Consider the following 16865-nt stretch of genomic DNA (forward strand, 5'->3'; position numbering starts at 1 on the left):
CAGGTTTAGGGTTGACCAAGTGTTCTTCCACTCCCATCCGAGAAAGGGCATCGGCTTTACCGTTCTTTGTACCAGGTCGATAGGTAATTATGAAGTCAAACTCGGCAAAGAATAATGCCCAACGGAGTTGTCTAGAGGATTGGGCTTTTGCGGTCTTCAAATATTGCAGGTTTCGGTGATCCGTAATCACAGTAAAGGTGTGTCGGGCCCCCAGCAGATAATGCCGCCAAGCCTTAAAGGCAGACTTGATAGCCAGAAGTTCCTTGTCAGTAATCGTGTAATTGATTTCAGGAGGCGAGAATTTGCGGGACCAAAATGCCACGGGATGCAACTGATTGGTTACCGGGTCCTTTTGTGATATAACTGCCCCCATGGCAAGGCTTGAAGCATCAGTTTCCACGATGTAGGGGAGTTCGGGGCGAGGGTGTTTTAAGATTGGTGCCGAGATAAATTTAGTCTTCAAATCCTGGAAAGCTTGTTCCGCCTCGGTAGACCATTCAAAACGTTTGTTTTTCTTTAACAAGGCAGTGATGGGCTGGACTATTCGAGAGAATTCGGGGATAAACCTGCGGTAAAAGTTAGCGAAGCCTAACATGCTTTGCACACCTTTTACGGAGGATGGTGATGGCCATTTGAGAACTGCATCGACCTTCTTTGAATCCATACGCACTCCGCCAGGTGATAATATGAATCCCAAGAATTCAACTTCAGTCACGTTGAAAACACATTTTTCCAACTTAGCGAAAAGTTTGTGTTGACGCAATCTTTCGAGGACCATTTTCACGTGTTTCCGATGTTCAGATTCCGATGAAGAATAAACGAGGATGTCGTCAATGTAAACAACAACACATACATCTATGAGCTCTCTGAGGACATCGTTCATAAAATATTGAAAGGCGGCCGGGGCATTGCAAAGTCCGAAGGGCATGACCTGATATTCAAATAGCCCATACTTGGTGCGGAAGGCCGTCTTCCATTCATCGCCCTCTTTTACTCGTACCAAGTGGTAAGCTCCTCTAAGATCCAGCTTTGTATATATGCATGCTTTTCTGACTTGGTCCAGGAGTTCAGGGATCAAAGGTAACGGATATCTATTCTTAACAGTGATCTGGTTCAGGGAGCGATAATCGATACAAGTTCTAAGGTCTCCTTCCTTTTTTGGAACGAAGAACAAAGCTGAAGAAGCAGGGGACTTGGAAGGACGAATAAACCCATTTGCCAGGTATTGATCCAGGTATTGTCGAAGGTGAAGGTTCTCAGGCTCGGTGAGGGCATACATTCTACTACAAGGAGGAGTAGATCCAGGTATCAGGTCTATCTGGCAGTCATAAGACCTATGAGGAGGTAGAGAGTTAGCCTGATCCTTCCGGAAAACATCTTGGTATTCTAGGTATTCGGGAGGTAACTGGGGAGTCTCTGAAGAAATTGCGGCCAGTGCAACACCAGGTGGAGGGTGACAAGTAGAGACACATTCTGGAAACTGGACCGTTCTTGCTCGCCAATCGATCAGAGGATTGTGTTTCTCTAACCAAGGTATTCCTAGAATAATCTGAAACTGAGGGGCCTTGATCACATCGAACACGATCTTCTCATGGTGTCCATCTTGACTTACTAGCGTCACCTCTTGAGTGGTATGCGTTACTGGCCCGGAGGCTATCTCCGTACCATCCACCGTAGTAATGACGTCCTTTACAGCCTTGGGACAAAGAGTTAGATTCATCCTCAAAACCATTTCATGATCCACATAATTGCCGATGGCACCGCTGTCGACGTAAGCTTCAATTGCATGTAATCGATCCGGATTATCAGGGCTAATGAGGACCATAGGTATCACGAAATGCGAGGTCACGGAACTGGTTTTCACGCTCGGCAAGAGGACCTCTATTCTTGTCGGGCGAGGTCGTTTCCCTGCTCAGAGTTTGTAACTTTGGTAACTGCAGCTCCTACTGCCTTCTTGGCAGGTTTCACCGGACAGTCTCGAAGAAAGTGCCCTGAGTTTCCGCAATATAGGCATAATTGCAACTGTTTCCTCCTTTCCCGCTCCCTTTGTGTTAGAGGACCTTTCAGACCCCCTATTTGCATGGGTTCCCCGGAGTCTACTCCTTTGGAAGGAGTTGGCGGTTTGGAAAATACTCGAGCATCAAACTTGGAACGATCGGCCTTCCTGTTCTGCAGCCTGTGATCTATTTGAACGACCAAGTCTATATAATCCGAACAGTCTTGTGGGGGATTCACTACTTGGGCTAAAACGTCTTTGAGCTCTCCACGTAGACCTCTATAAAACAGCGTAATCCTTTTGTCCTCAGGCCATTGAGTTTCCACTATTAGTCTATTGAAAGATGCAATATAAGCCAAAAGGTCTTGATTACCCTGTCGCAACGAAAGAAGCTCATTGTCCAAGGCCTGCCCCTGTGAATGTCTTGCGAACAGTTTTTCCATACTAAGCTGAAAGGCTTGAAAATCATGGAGAACCGGATCATCTTGATTAACTAGAGGGATCGACCAGTCTGCCGCATTGCCACTAAGGTACGAAAGTACAAAAGCTACTTTTGCTTCATCAGTTGGAAAGGCTGCTGGCCGGCATAAGAAGTGCAACCGGCACTGATTGATAAATACTGCAAACCTCTTTGGGTCACCAGAAAATCGTTCGGGCGGAGCCAGAGGTACATTCCCAGGTAGGTTGATCTGCACTGGATTCATAGAGGATGTTGAAGGAAGATTTGCCCCTGATGCGGGTAACGGGGTCTGTCCGGCTTGTGACTGTAGCACTTGTCTAGCAAGATTGTCTGTTCTCTCCTTGGAAATAATTAGTTCCCTTCTTAGAGCATTCGTTTCCTGACGAGCTGCATGCACTTCTGCCCTTAGTTCCCCAAGTAACCGGGCTAGGGGGTCAGTATCCGAGGTTTCCATAGCGCCTGGGCGAGAGTTTTGCGGTAGGCTTTGCGTTCTGTAACGCTCACCTGATTCTCGCAGAGGCGCCGGTCTTGACTGGGCGACTACCGTATCTTCAAAGGTGATGTGTAGCACCCGGTTGGCTCTTTGGGCTGGACCTCTGTGCACTGTATGCCTGACGTGTAGAGTAAGATGTCTTAGGTAAGTGAATGCCGAGCTCTCCATCTGCCTCGGGGCAGGGTGCTGTAACCAGTTTCTTCACTGGATAGGTAGCGCAGGCCTCTTGACTTCAGAGGACTGCTGTCCGTCGTTTACTGCACGAAAGGTAAGTTTCGAGTCATTCAAATGTCTTTAAAGTCTTTAGTAATGATGTCTCTTGTTTTGCAGGGTTCCGGCGATGGCGGATGACGGGCTGAAGTGAGTTGAAGATGGAGCCCGTGTGATGAATAGAAGCGCCTGGAAGCACGTAAGTAAGCGCTTGTTGCCTGCTTCACTATGCGCTCTAACTGTCTTTTTATTTTGCAGGTACGAGTTCGGAGCGGCTGCAGGGTGCCGGAATACCCACTGGATTAGATGTGGAAAGGAGTAATGGCACGTGAGTATTAAAGTTCCCCAATGTCTTTAAACGCACCTTGTTTTGTCTTTCAGATGCGGGATGCAGCGCCGAAGGCCTCCGGAGCGTGCAAAGAGTTGGTAAACTTTTGTCTTTCAGATGCCGGAATGCAGTGTGAAGACCTCCGGAGCGCACGAAGAGTAGGTAAGCCTTTGCCTTTCAGATGCCGGAATGCTAACCTGTTCTTTCTTGTCTTTATAGGTGTTGCTGAAGACTGGATTCAGGATGGTAAGCCTTTGCCTTTCAGATGCCGGAATGCTAACCTGTTCTTTCTTGTCTTTATAGGTGTTGCTGAAGACTGGATTCAGGATGGTAAGCCTTTTTCCTTAGGCCCAGGACCGGATGCAGAAGACACGATGAGCGTTCTGCTGCAGAGGTTGCAGAATAACGCAAAGCAAGATTCATCCACCGGGTGTGGTTTAAATAGCCTCCTGTAGTGCTTAGGTCTCCTTCCACAGCCACGCCTAAGTAAGAAAAGAGTTCCTGGTAAGAAAAGAGTTCCTGCCTTCCAGAAGAGTTCCAGTGTTCTGAATCTAGTGAGTGGCTCCAGCCCCACCCAACAGGAAAAGTAGTTCCAAACAGAAGAGGATCAGAGGCTCAACTGGCAGGCAAGTAAGCAGCATGGTCTGCTGAAGGTAAGTCCACCCAAGCATTATGAGCCCGGCGCTTCCAGCGCTGGGACTGGGCATATTTATGAGCCTGGTGCCACTGGCGCCAGGACTGGGTCCAAAAGGTCCCAATTGGGACTGGTTGGCACTCGGAACCTGGGTTATGGATCTGCTTCCAAGGGAGTTGGGAAAACCCTGACCTTTTGGAAGCAGAGATCATGACATTAACCCTTTAGACCCCAATGGTCTTGTATATATATTATATTGATTGTGATGTGTTAGTTTACTTAGTGTTACTGTGATTCTTTTGCTATGGTCGATGTTACAAAGGCCTTGAAATAAATGTGTTTATATTTTTGATATAACACCTGTCTGGAGTAATTTGTAAGTGTCCTTGCTTTGTGTGCTAATTGAGGTCCTTCAGTCACCCTCACCCCTCCTGAGACTTAGTCTTGACCGTCTGCCATAGCTACCCTGATTGGTCTGGGTTGTCCAGAGGTTACCCTGTTCCAAGAAACTAGGCTGCCCTTCTGAACCTCTACCCACCAGGTTAGAGTTCAGAAATCTATCTTAACAGTGATGCGCAGCGAATATGTCTGCGGTCGCCACACCTGTGCCCCCAGGGAGGGGGATTCCCTCAGTGGTACGGGGAGGACTGAGACATCTCGCTGGGGCCTCCAAAAACGTAGCCAAGGGTACACCAATTAGAGCATAATAAAAACCATGTACTCAAAAAGCAGAGCAAACACTGGGCAAGAAGCAACAATGTGTATTACAGCTGGTTGAGCACAAATCAAATATGACAGTGGACAGGCTCTGATCGAAAGGCTGACATCTGAATGGAATATGAACAGTAATTTTATACCAAGAAATACAATGGTGGAAATCCATCGAAAGACTTGCAAGATAGAGAATTCACTTTTTCTATGTTTCCCAGGGATTTCATTGGTTCGTAGACATCACCACCTCGAAGTTTACGTTGATTAGTGAAGCATAATTGAAGCAAACAATTTAACAGTTTCCCATTACAATGCCTATGCATGTGGTACCACATTTATTCACACCCCACCCCGGAACAACTTGTTATTACTGATGTAACATTTGTGCTGACAGCCCAGAACTTTAATACACTGCCATTCGTCAGCCTCATTGAGAACGGAACACAAGACACCCTGCAGCTGGTGGGAAAGGGAACATTCACATGATACCTGTTAGATGATGACCTTTGCAAACTCTGTGGTAGATACTTTGAAGGCTGGCCACCTCACCAGAGCTCTAGAACTTACCGTCCGATTGGTTCTCCTAGGAACGCCACTCTGTCCAGTGTTCCTCTCCCACAGCCGCCTGCCGATGGGCTTGGGGGGGTCATGTGACCGGCACACTGGTACAGAGCCTCTCTCCCTGCTGATGTGTAGGACGTCTAGTTTCTCTGACCGCCCTGTAACTACATCACCTTGTTCTAGTTAGGTTAAGCTCCACCCCCTTTGCAGATCCCTGTCGTATTGGTCACGTGTTTCTGATTGAGGTTTCCTGGGTCCAACCCACCTCAGGGGGTTTCGCACTAGGTGTGTTTATGATGGTGCTATTTTTGGCATTCCCTTTCGTTAAATAATCATAAGCCAGTATCTTGGACTGCATCATTACCCCCTACCGTTCCCGGTGAAGCCCTTTGTATGGGGCGTCTGTGGCTTAGAATACCTGTCATTTCCTGTGTAGCTGCCCCCACTGTCCCCCTTCTTTACTCTAACAGTTGGTAGGTGCGTCCCCCTGTCTGCCGCTGAATTAGTACCTTTAATACAAGGGTTTGGAAAGGGATGAGAAATACCCTCTTTACTACAGTGATGAATCCAGTGGAGTCATCACTGATCCCCAGCCTAAAGCCTCCTCCCACGTGACCAGGGGATGGCAGCTGCCTGATGGCTACCTGATCCTGACCCTGGGGGTGGTATCATGAGGGAGGATCACGGTTATCGGGGAGATGAGGTGACCCCATCAGGGGAGACCCGGTATTCTTCCCTTTCATGTGAAGAAGACACTATCAATTCCTAAGTTCCTGATGGCATGTTGTCATTATACAAATAGTTCCGATTGTAAAATCCTAAAACCCCCTTCTTGTCAAACACTGATAGCATTCACACCTCATATGTACATAACACATCTGTAACACTTTCTGTTTCTGATTGTTTTGATTTAAACAATAATCCTATGGACTCCAACCCCTATAGAGACTCAAGTACTGAGACGAGGAAGAGGAAGAAGAAGGAGTTAATGTGGATTAAAAGAAACATCAAGCTAAATGTGCAGACTAGTTGTGATGGAAATCAGCTGTGTGTGACAAAAATGGTGTTCCTTTTCAAGTTGAATGTGGAGACGAGAGATGCAGAGCAGGCAAAGTTGGAAACAGAACGAAGCTTGATTGAGGCAGGTGCTTCCTACTGGAAAGACGAGAGACCGACAGAAGCACAACGGGTACCGCAGGAGTGCCGCTGGGGTGCCGGCAGCAGTAGAGAGGCTGTCGGGGACACGGTCACATTGAAGAGCAGCAGTTCAACCAGCGGGCGAACGAGAAGGCGACAAGAGACCTGCAAAAGGGTTTGCAGAGCAGAAAACGCTTTCCCAGAAGCAAGGACTTCGCCGCAGCCAAGCGGTACATGTCGGAAACGCCAGCAAACACTAGTGAGTCTGCCCAGAAGTATTGGGAACCCCGGGGCATACTGACAGGTGTACAAACAATTGGAAACTTGTTTTGAATATCAACCATGTAATATAGAAAGACAGAATGTACACAATTCTCCATATATGAGATGTTGATTTGGGGAACGCTTGGGTAAATGTTGTCATAAGCAATTGAACACTAATGAAGAAGTTGAAAGGCACATTTTGTACAAGTCTTCATTTATGAGATGTCAATATGGGGAAAATTGGAATAAGTAACATCTAAAGTCAAAACAGTATAAACAGTGAAGGAGTACAACTGTGTTGAACTGAACGAGAACATTGTAGACAGTCCTGGTGGAAGACACACATAAGGCAGTGAGCCTTTGTGAGAATGAGACCTGGCAGGGGAGTATACCAGGGGAACTACAAAACCCATAAGGATTCCTGGCTTGGGAGTACACCAAGAAAACACATCCTCACGAAAGTGTTGAGTGAAATAGACATTTCTGCTAATCATTGTTTGAAAAGACACATTCGCCCTTCTTGCCCTCCTTTAACAGTTGTTGTGGAAAGGAAACACTTTGGCTATTCTTCAAAAGACACTTTTTGCCATCCTGAAGAAAGTGTTGCGTAAAAGAGACACTTTTGCTAATTTTCCATAGCACATTTTGCCATCTAGAAGAAAGTGTTGTGTGAGAGAGACATTTATGCTCCTCTTAAGGAATCATTGGTTGAAAAGGACACTTATTTTTTAAGAACTCTTCAAACTGTGGGGGACAGCTACACAAACGCTTTTCACTCAAGCCGAACAGGCGTTTTATTTTTATTTTGTCAAGTGGTGGGAACAGTTGAGAGCACCAGCACAGGTTAGGACACACGACAGGAGTTTAGTTTGGACGACATCCTAACGTGCACCTTTTTCTTACTTTCTAGGATAGGGAACTTGCACCGTAGGTTCGGACTAGGTGAGGCATTTTCTTTTAAGTTAAATAACAATTTGATTTAAAGTTGAATATGTCTTGTTGTCCTTCTCCTCTTTCTGGTTCGCCACAACATTAGATTGTAAGAGCAGGTTGGCCCTGCACAGAGGTGGGGCAAGAGAACACAGGAGAAAGCCACGGTTCGATCCCAGCGACCCCCTTAAGCTCTGTCATTTATGTCAACTGCCCCAAGAGCTGCATCACCAAGAGGGGATGACATAACCTCTTTGTGAACTGTATGACATTTACTAGAGAGAGACTGTAAAAGCAGAGGACTGCGTAATCCAGGAGAGAGACAGTTGACAAGGGGGACGTGGCACTGATGAGAAAGGGCCAAATCCTATTTAGGGAGAACCATCCCGACATTTATTTATGTTTGGGAAAATCAAATTTTCCCTTGAGTTTCCCATTCCTGTGCTAAAACCCCCAATAAAGATAGTCCACTCTTGGTCTCACATAGTAAGTACACTGTGATAATATATAGATTTAAATATGTCCCGGAAAAATATGCTTACAATTCTATAAGTATATACAGGAATAAAAACATATATAAATATATGAAATATATAAAATATGCATGGACACATATAGACCTGATCTCTGGATGGACTGCTAAAATGTGAGCGCATGATATGATATGATATTTTATTTATATCGCGCTCGTACACAGGTGTTTCAGAGCGCGACCAGGCAAAGCGAAGGGGGACAGGGGAAGAAAACAAAAAACAACGATCTTACTTGGCCCAGTAACATTGAGAACGTGCAAGAGCATGGAGAAGGGAAAAAGGGGATTGTGCATGGGAGAGGAGAGACATTGGAAAGTGTAGAGCATAGGAGAGAACAAGATAAATAATAAGCAAATAAATAAATAAATAAGGTGATCAAGAACAGTGGTAGTGCAGCCTGTGAGTTGCAAAGTGCAAGGTTAGTCAGATAGGGTGTATCTGATAAGTGCAGAAGAGGAATGGGTGGCTGTATGGGTACAGATACAAGCCCCAGTGTCAAAGAGTGGCAAGGGACCAGTGCAAGAGGGTGGCAGGGTGAGCAGGTATCTGGGCCCGAAGGACAGGGGGTGGCCAGGTGCGACAGTGTCGAGAGAGAAAGCAGATCAACATGGGAGAAGAGGGGCAAAGGCATAGGCGAAGAGGAAGGTCTTGAGATTACGGAACCGTAGATGGTTCTCCTCAAGTTTCAAGGTGGCAGGGAGGCAGTCCCAATGGGAGGCCCCAGCTGAAGACAGAAATCTGCCCCCAGCTCGTTTCTTTGAAAAACGACTGACCCTGAGGGAGTTAGAGGTAGAGAAGTGAAGGGCTCGAGAGGGGAGGTCGTTACGCAGGGATAGTTCAGGTATTTTGTACCTAGGCCCCAGAAAGCCTTGTGGACAATGCAAAGGGTTTTAAATTTAATCCATGCATCCACTGGGAGCCAATGAAGGGATTTCAGAGCTGGAGAGATACAATCCCAGGGCTTGAGGCCAAGGACTCGCAGTCCTGTTCTGGATTAGTTGTGAAGGGGGGAGAGTGGAGGCAGGTAGATTTAGAAAGAGGCTGTTACAGTAGTCCAACCTAGAGAGAATCAGAGCTTGGGAGACAGTGAGCTTCTGAGGGAAGGAGAGGAAAGGAAGAGTACCTCTAAGGAGGCGTTAGACTTTTTAGAGACGTTGGAGATCTGTGCAGAGAAGGAAAGTGTGGAGTCAAAGATGACCCCGAGATCTTAGCTTCGCAGGTAGGGGCAGGGGGAGGGCCAAGGGAGGCCAGCCAGAGAGTGAGGGGAAAGGGTGCAGAGGTTGTACCAATGAGGAGGATCTCAGTTTTGTTGGCATTTAAACAAAGATCATTGGCGGCACACTAATTTTGAATGGCGATTAGACAGTAAGAGATGAGGGAAGGAGAGGAGGTGGCTGAGGGAAGCCTCAAAATGAGTTGGGTGTCGTCGGCATAGCACTGGAAATTTGAGCAAAAAATGGAAATACAGTAGGCGAGAGTTGCCAAGTATTGGTTGAAAAGCCAGGGTGAGAGGTTAGACCCCTGGGGAACACCACAAGTAGAGAGGGAGATAGAAGAGAGGAAGGACCCAAGTTGTACCTTGGAGGGTCGATCGGAGAGAAAGGTCACCCAGGCCACAGCCTGATCAGTGATATCCAGGTTGTCATGGAGACGATTGAGCAGGGTGGTATGGTTGACCGCATCAAAAGCTGAGGAGAGATCAAGTAGGATAAGGACAGAGGGAATACTAGAGTCCAGGTTGGAGAGCAGGTCTTTACGGATGTTCAGGAGAGCAGTTTCCGTACCTCTGGCAGCTCTGAAGCCGGATTGGTGGTCATGGAGAGAGCCCACAGAGTCGGAATGAAGGTTAAGATGAGAAATGGCAAGCTTTTCCAGGAGCTTACCCAAAAAGGGAGTAATGGAAATTGGGCAATAGTTAGCTGGACAAGAAGGATAAGCTGTGGGTTTCTTGAGGAGAGGATGCACAAGGAGTGCTTCAGAGGGGAGGGGAAAGATCCAGTGGCGAAGGAAAGGTTGCAGAAATCAGCAAGGGCTGGTGCGAGGGTATCGATGTGGTCCTTAAAGTTTTAGAGGGATGGACCTGTTTTGATGAGGCTTTCATAGATCAGACTTGTCTAGTGACCTCATCACAGGAGAAAAGAGGAAAGGCCTGAGAAAGAGGGAGGGGAGTAGCTGAGGGTGGATCAACACGCAGAGAAGGGGAGGGGAGAGGAGCGGGAGAGTAGGAGAGTGTGGACAAGATGTCCTTGGTTTTAGAGATAAAGTGTGAGGCAAGGTCATTGCAAAGAGCCTGAGAGGCCAGAGGAGAGGTGGATACTGCAGAAGGGTTGGCCAGCTCCTTGCAGATTTTAAAGAGTTCGGCCGAATTGTTCAATGCCGCAGAGACACAGGCTTGAATTTGGACTCTCTTCTTGCTGTGTACAGAGAGTCGGTATTGCCTTTGGGGCAGGTGGCAAGCCAGTTTATCAGAGGATGAACATGAGGCCCTCCATTTCCTCTCGGCCGCCCTACACTTACATTTAAGTGTAGCTAGGTCAGTCATACCAAGAATTGCACTTCACTTTGGGCTTCAAACGGATCCTCATGATAGGGGCAAGAGCATCAAGAGTAGCAGAGATGGAGGAGTAGAGCAGAGCCAGGGCTGTGTCAGGGTGTGCGCCAGCCTGAAGTGAAGGTGGGGGTTAGAAGGTGGCAGCAAAAGCCTCAACTGACAAACGCTTCATGGGCCGGATGTCCGAGAAGGTGGGTGGCAGTCTTGGGGCATGCTTGGCTTGACGGGAGGAGATGGGGAGATGAGAGGAGAGGAGGCAGTGATAACTCCAGGAGAGAGGAGTAATGAGGGGGGGTAGAAAGGGGGAGGCCAGAGGAGATCAAGACATCAGTGTGTGGCAAGCAGAGGGAGTGGGGCCGGAGGGGAGGATAGAGAGGGAGAGTGAATCACAGAGGTCGCGAAAGAGCGCAGATGAGGAACAGGGAGAATCAAGATGGATGTGGAGATCACCAGGGAGGAGGAGTTGAGAGGTAGAGTTCAGGAGGGCGGAGGTGGGGTCTGCCCACTCAGAAAAAAATAGGTGACTTGACCAGGGGGCCCGTAGAGAGTAGCAATAGTAAGGGAGTGGCTAGGAGAGAGACAGAACCTACAGACAAGGCATTCGAAAGAGGAGTAGGTCTGAGTGGGGATGATAGAGGTAGGAATCCACTTAGGGAAGATCAGGGCTAACACCCCCACCGTGTCGGCTGGATCTGGGGGTGGAGAGGATCTTGTAGCCGTCAGGGAGGAGAGTGTCAAAGCTTGTGACATGTATGCATGTGTACACCTGAACTGCATTGACAGCATCTCAACATCTATGCCAAAAGATCTACATGCCCTTGCCTGCAAGCCTCCATGTCTGGAAGTGTACGTACAGGCGCAAACTCTGCAGCTTTTGCAAACATGTGAACACATCTCGCTTCATGTAATGATACTCGGACAATCAGTATGTGAATGCGTACTTATGCAGACATGTACATGCATGTGTTACTGAAGTGTTTATTGCAACAGGTTGGAAGTGATAACTCGGTGATCTAACTTGTTAGCCTATCTGTATATGGGACAGTGCTTACCAGTTAAAGTACTTGTTTATAACGCCCTTCCTCAATCCTCACAATGCTGCTCACGCTTTTCCCATTTTATATACAAGTTTCACTGATCTATACACATAACATTTGCTCTTGATTTGAGTTTATTATGTTGCTATACCTTTGTTGCTTCAGGACTTGTTACAATTAGTGACACCGTATGCAAACCATTAAAACGCACAACTGGACCATATTTCTCAGCCCTGGAAGGGAAAATAAACAAGAACACAAATTACAATTATTTCATTGTACTGGAGAGTTCGATAACAATCCACAATTAGCCGTTGTTAAAATTAAACATGATCCGAAACTACACAATTAAGACCGTTATTGATCACCCATGCTATTTAAATATTCCTATGTCAAAAACAAAAGTTAGGTGTAGCTGAGTCTGGTTCTCAGTCATTACAATGGATTTGTTTAATTCAATATTGTTTATTGTGACTCTGTATACTCCCAACTGCAGAAAAAAAAAAGAATTTCTACACATCTGCTCCTTGCTCAGAAGAGTCATCGTGTGGAATGCACATATTTAATGCCAAAGCTTTTCATCAGGATACACGTACTTATAATGTGATTTCTTTAAACTATCTCTCAAAATTACAATGCTGGAATGTCGCTCTGACAAAGGCTCATTTCGCCTCCCACACAATGGACGAAATCTCCATTTAGTTATTAATTGATTTCCAAATCTCTATTGAAATAGCAAATTGAACTGGGTAACATGTGAGAAAAATGTATCCAGTTCCTGGAAGACTATAGCCATTTTGGAAACACAGCATATGTGGTGTGAGATGTGGCACAATGACCAAGAACTACCAGAGAGAGAATGACACAGGGATGCCCTGCCTGGGAAATGCCTTGTGGGTTGACCTGGGGCGCCAAAGCTCCACCCACCAATAAAAAAGCCAGATCCCCTTATACTGGTCCAAGCTGTGATCGACTGCTTTGGGGCGTACCTTGAGGTTATCTTGCCTGCATGACAAGCTGAAAAGCTTTGCTATTCTGCTGGACTGTAGACTGCTTCCATGAAGGATGAGAGCAATTCCCTGATGATGTCCCTGGGACTAGTATGACGCGTATCAAAAATATCAGAAACCTTACATGACGAACAAGGTGTCAGCCACTAGGTCCACTTTGGGAATCAGTAAAATGCACTCCTGGAAGACCAGGATACTTGCCTCTAAACTCTGTACCCATAACATAGTAGGGCTGGACAATGGCACATAGCATGTTAGTAAAAGAAAGAGTGATGTCACTCAACGGCCAAGCAGGAAAATCAAGTGTTGGGACGGCATGAGCTGAGGGGAGAACAAACGCTTCCCCTATAGCTGGGGAAGAAATGATATAGGCTTTTCCATTGGGTGGACAATCCTCAAAAAGCCGAAAATGCTGCATCTGTGATTAGGCCACGAAATACTGCTTTGAGAATCGACATTTTGATATATTAAGGGGTCTATATTTCATATCACCCAATTTCATCCAAACTTAGCCAAGGAACCCATTTCAGGATGCTATCTCAACTCAAATGAATACACCACGAATCACCATCTGTAGAGCAATACAACATATCACAAATTCCATCTTTTTTTCCTCAGGTCATTACTTTAGCATCAGAGCCCAGCTATAAGATACTGGCTTGTGAGAACTGTCCCCTACAAAGAAGCCATTCTGGGAAGCACATATTTGAAGCCTGTGTTGTATAGTTGGCTCTGTTGCAAATTAAGAAGGGGCCTTGGAACGTGTCGAGGCGCAACAGTGTGGAAGTAAAGATTTTAATCCATTTATTTTCTCCATCTATATCACATTTACATGCTGTATATGAGCAAGATTGTAAACGTGATATTGTATTTCTGCTGCCTGTAGACAAATCCCAGATCATATAGGCACACATCCATACAAATGATAGGGGAGAAATAGGCATGTATACAATAAAAGGACAAATAGGCAGAGGGTAAGTTGTATATGAGATGGTTTGAGAAACGATAGTTAAAATAATGGCAGGTGAAGATGTACAGATGTTGGGTGTGAATATAAGTGCTAGTGAAGAATTATCCGGAAGGTTTCGCACGTAAAATGATACAAAAGAGGAGGCCCTTCCATAATTACACAAAGTGTGTCGTGTGACTGTAATGGATGGGGAAGCTTTGAGGATGGAGCTTGATAAGCTGGTCTGGGACAAAGTAAGAGTGTTGTATTTAGAACATTCACTCGTTCATGCATGCATTGTACACTCAATATTCCACCAGCACGCATGACATCCATTCTCACGCCACAAAGTCCCACATATACAATATGCAAGACAGCATTCTCACAGGCATTCACACACCAGACACAGACTCCAACTTGTCTCCCTCTGAGGGAAACACAATGCACGTCACCCCAGAGGCAGGCTCTCCCACTTCTTCCTCACATGAGGATATGCTTCAGCTACTGCGGGAGCACACTGACACATCCACTGGGCCACCACAACAAGACGGAGGCAATGGGGAATCAACACCCACAGGAATGGAAAGGGTCCCATGTGAGATTCAGCTCCAGAGGTTTCCAGCGGTGTGAGCACCAGCCAACCGGAGTGTCTCTGAAGATCTATACAACTCTAAAGGCACAAGTGAACCCGGCCCAGCTGAAATACCCATAAACCCTTCACTAGAGTCAAGCCCAATAAGGAACAGTACGGGTTCCTTCCCTCTTTTAGCACCTATGTTGGAGCGGTGTCCCAGTGCGAAACATCTGAGCTTCTTTGAGGAACAAAACATAGTTTAGGGTATAGTCTTTTATAAGTCATCATTTAGTTCTCCAGCAGCTGTATAAACACTTCCTTCACCCAGAAGAGACTCGTGAATCGTGTGGCAGAAGAGATGATTCAAACTTGCTTCTCCAATTCACTAATGTCAAGCACAGCCATAGCTGATACTCTCTCATGAGTGAACGATGGATACGGCTAGCGAGGTTCCGCGGTAGGGACGGATATTCAGATTACGTCACAAGCAGTTACTAACCTCTATCCTCACATGTGTCCCTTACTCTGAGGCAGAGTCAGGAGACGAAGAGGAAGCAAAGTCTGATGACTTTCTCCATTTCCCTGACGCCTCATTGTATAGGGACATAGCTAAGGAGGACCCAAGGTACAGGGCCCGAAGTGTATTCTTGAATTGAGCTTCATGCCGGAGTCCACCAGTTCTAAATGCTGTACTGCCAGGTATTTTTATCCCCTCATTTAAGTGATACACAATTCATCAAACTGGAAAGGATGAACGTGGGATGTGAACTTGTGAAGTGCAGGCTGCCCTCATGTTGGAGGCTAGTGCCTTACTCATGAGCTATGCATCCTACATTAGGGCTGAGTAGAGCCTATAATTGTCACATGGCCACTTCCCTTAAGTGCCACACATAAAAGGCTGCATCACATTAGGCAACACTCAGTACGTCACACTTCGAAGAAGTGTACTGGAGAGTGGAAAAAGATGGAGCAGGAGTTGGATTAAGGTAAGTGCTGGGGCCGAGGGAAAAAGCAGGCAAAGTGGGACAGGGGGAAAGGGCTGCGGAGTGGGAGGGGAGGGATGGTGACGAAGACCCCCAAACTAAAGTGTACATGGGTAAGGGCAGAGGTATAAGAGGAACCTTGCAGGGCACGTCTTTCACCTGGTGGCCTCCCGCCATGTCGCTCTTATATTTGCAGACTTCAGACCTAGATCCATGTGGGGCATAGCAACCTCTGCAGTGGCCCTTCCACAAGATTGTGACAATTATCAAGACAACATACATGTGTGGGTCGAGGCAGCCATTAAACATGTTACTAGGGTGTAAGCAGTACTGACAATTTTGTAAAAATTAGGATTGATGATTAAAATGTCTAAGTGTCAAATCAGAGTTGACAGTCTAACTCAGTGTGGTGCGTGTGCGAAAAACGAGCAAAAGAACTATGGCGCAGAGGAACGGCCATTTTGAACACTCATTTCCATTACCGCAATGGAAGCCTATGTTTTCGTGGGCCCAGTAAGTAGATGTGCATTTCTGCAGAATAGTTGTTGTATTGTCCGCTGAAGGACGAGCCAGAAGGGCGGTCGTAGCGTTCTGCAAGTGTTTTAATGGGATGGCCAGCATGGATCAGTTTTCTACGGCCATTATGAGCAACTTTAATTACATGAAGCACTAGCTTCAACCGATGCTTTGGGCCCAATGTGCTCCATTTCCCACAAACTCCCTCAAAGAATGGATTTCACAGGAAAACCCAACCTTGTTTATTACCAACATCTGTAATCACGGAGTATGTTTCCATCAAGCTCTTTCATTAGGAGTACCACAAGGTGTGTGTGAGCATGTCCTTGATTACTAGGAGACTCGAGTGAATGAAAAGGGACTTCTCAATACTCACCACTCCAGGAGGAGGTCATAGATAGTGCCACCATCGTCTGATTTCCTTGATATTGACGGAAAGTGTCCAAGGAAAAAGCTGCAAGACAAACAAAAAAGGTAAGGTATATCTGACCCTTTCATTGCTTTGCAATCACATATTTGGTTCCGTTCTCACACTACCCTTATTATGCGTGCATGATTTTGGGGACACCAATGAAGATTACCCAGGCGTATAGCACAGGGAGTCTTGATTCTATTAAAGACACGGAGGTGAGCATTATGCTTATACCTATTTAATGTTACTATACAGCAGCGCTTCAAATCACAGAAAGAAATTCCATAAACAAAACTTTAAAACATTTTCCAACATTTGTTCTCACTTTTTCAAACAAACTGGAAACTATTTAGGGAAAAACGATCTACCATGAGACCTTTCCTGCTTCAGTAGTTTTCCTTTTTAAAATCCAACCAATGAGGACCCTCCAGACTCCCCCATGTCATGTCCTGTCCGGGTGTCTTCCTCTTCTTTTTCTTGCTTTCCAGCAGATAAGTTCTATTTTGAGTTTTTCCGAGATTACTGTGATAATTTATATGCTACAGTCTCTGACTGTCCCTTTATTTCATTGCGGGT

The 16865-nt window shown here is 46.2% G+C and overlaps 1 protein-coding gene across 1 annotated transcript in view; it reads right to left on the reverse strand.

Moving 5' to 3' along the window:
- Window positions 1-16865, reverse strand: part of LOC138526943 (cholesterol 24-hydroxylase-like) — a 309716-nt gene that overhangs the window by 251425 nt on the left and 41426 nt on the right. Inside the window, exons 2-3 of the mRNA XM_069637836.1 lie at window positions 16254-16331; window positions 11997-12078 (exon numbers count right to left, since the gene is read on the reverse strand). Coding sequence (XP_069493937.1) covers window positions 11997-12078; window positions 16254-16331 — 160 coding nt within the window. The remainder of the gene's footprint in view (window positions 1-11996; window positions 12079-16253; window positions 16332-16865) is intronic.

The sequence above is a fragment of the Ambystoma mexicanum genome, chromosome 14, assembly GCF_040938575.1.
Source record: "Ambystoma mexicanum isolate Mex_15411 chromosome 14, UKY_AmexF1_1, whole genome shotgun sequence".
NCBI classification, from domain to species: Eukaryota; Metazoa; Chordata; class Amphibia; order Caudata; family Ambystomatidae; genus Ambystoma; species Ambystoma mexicanum.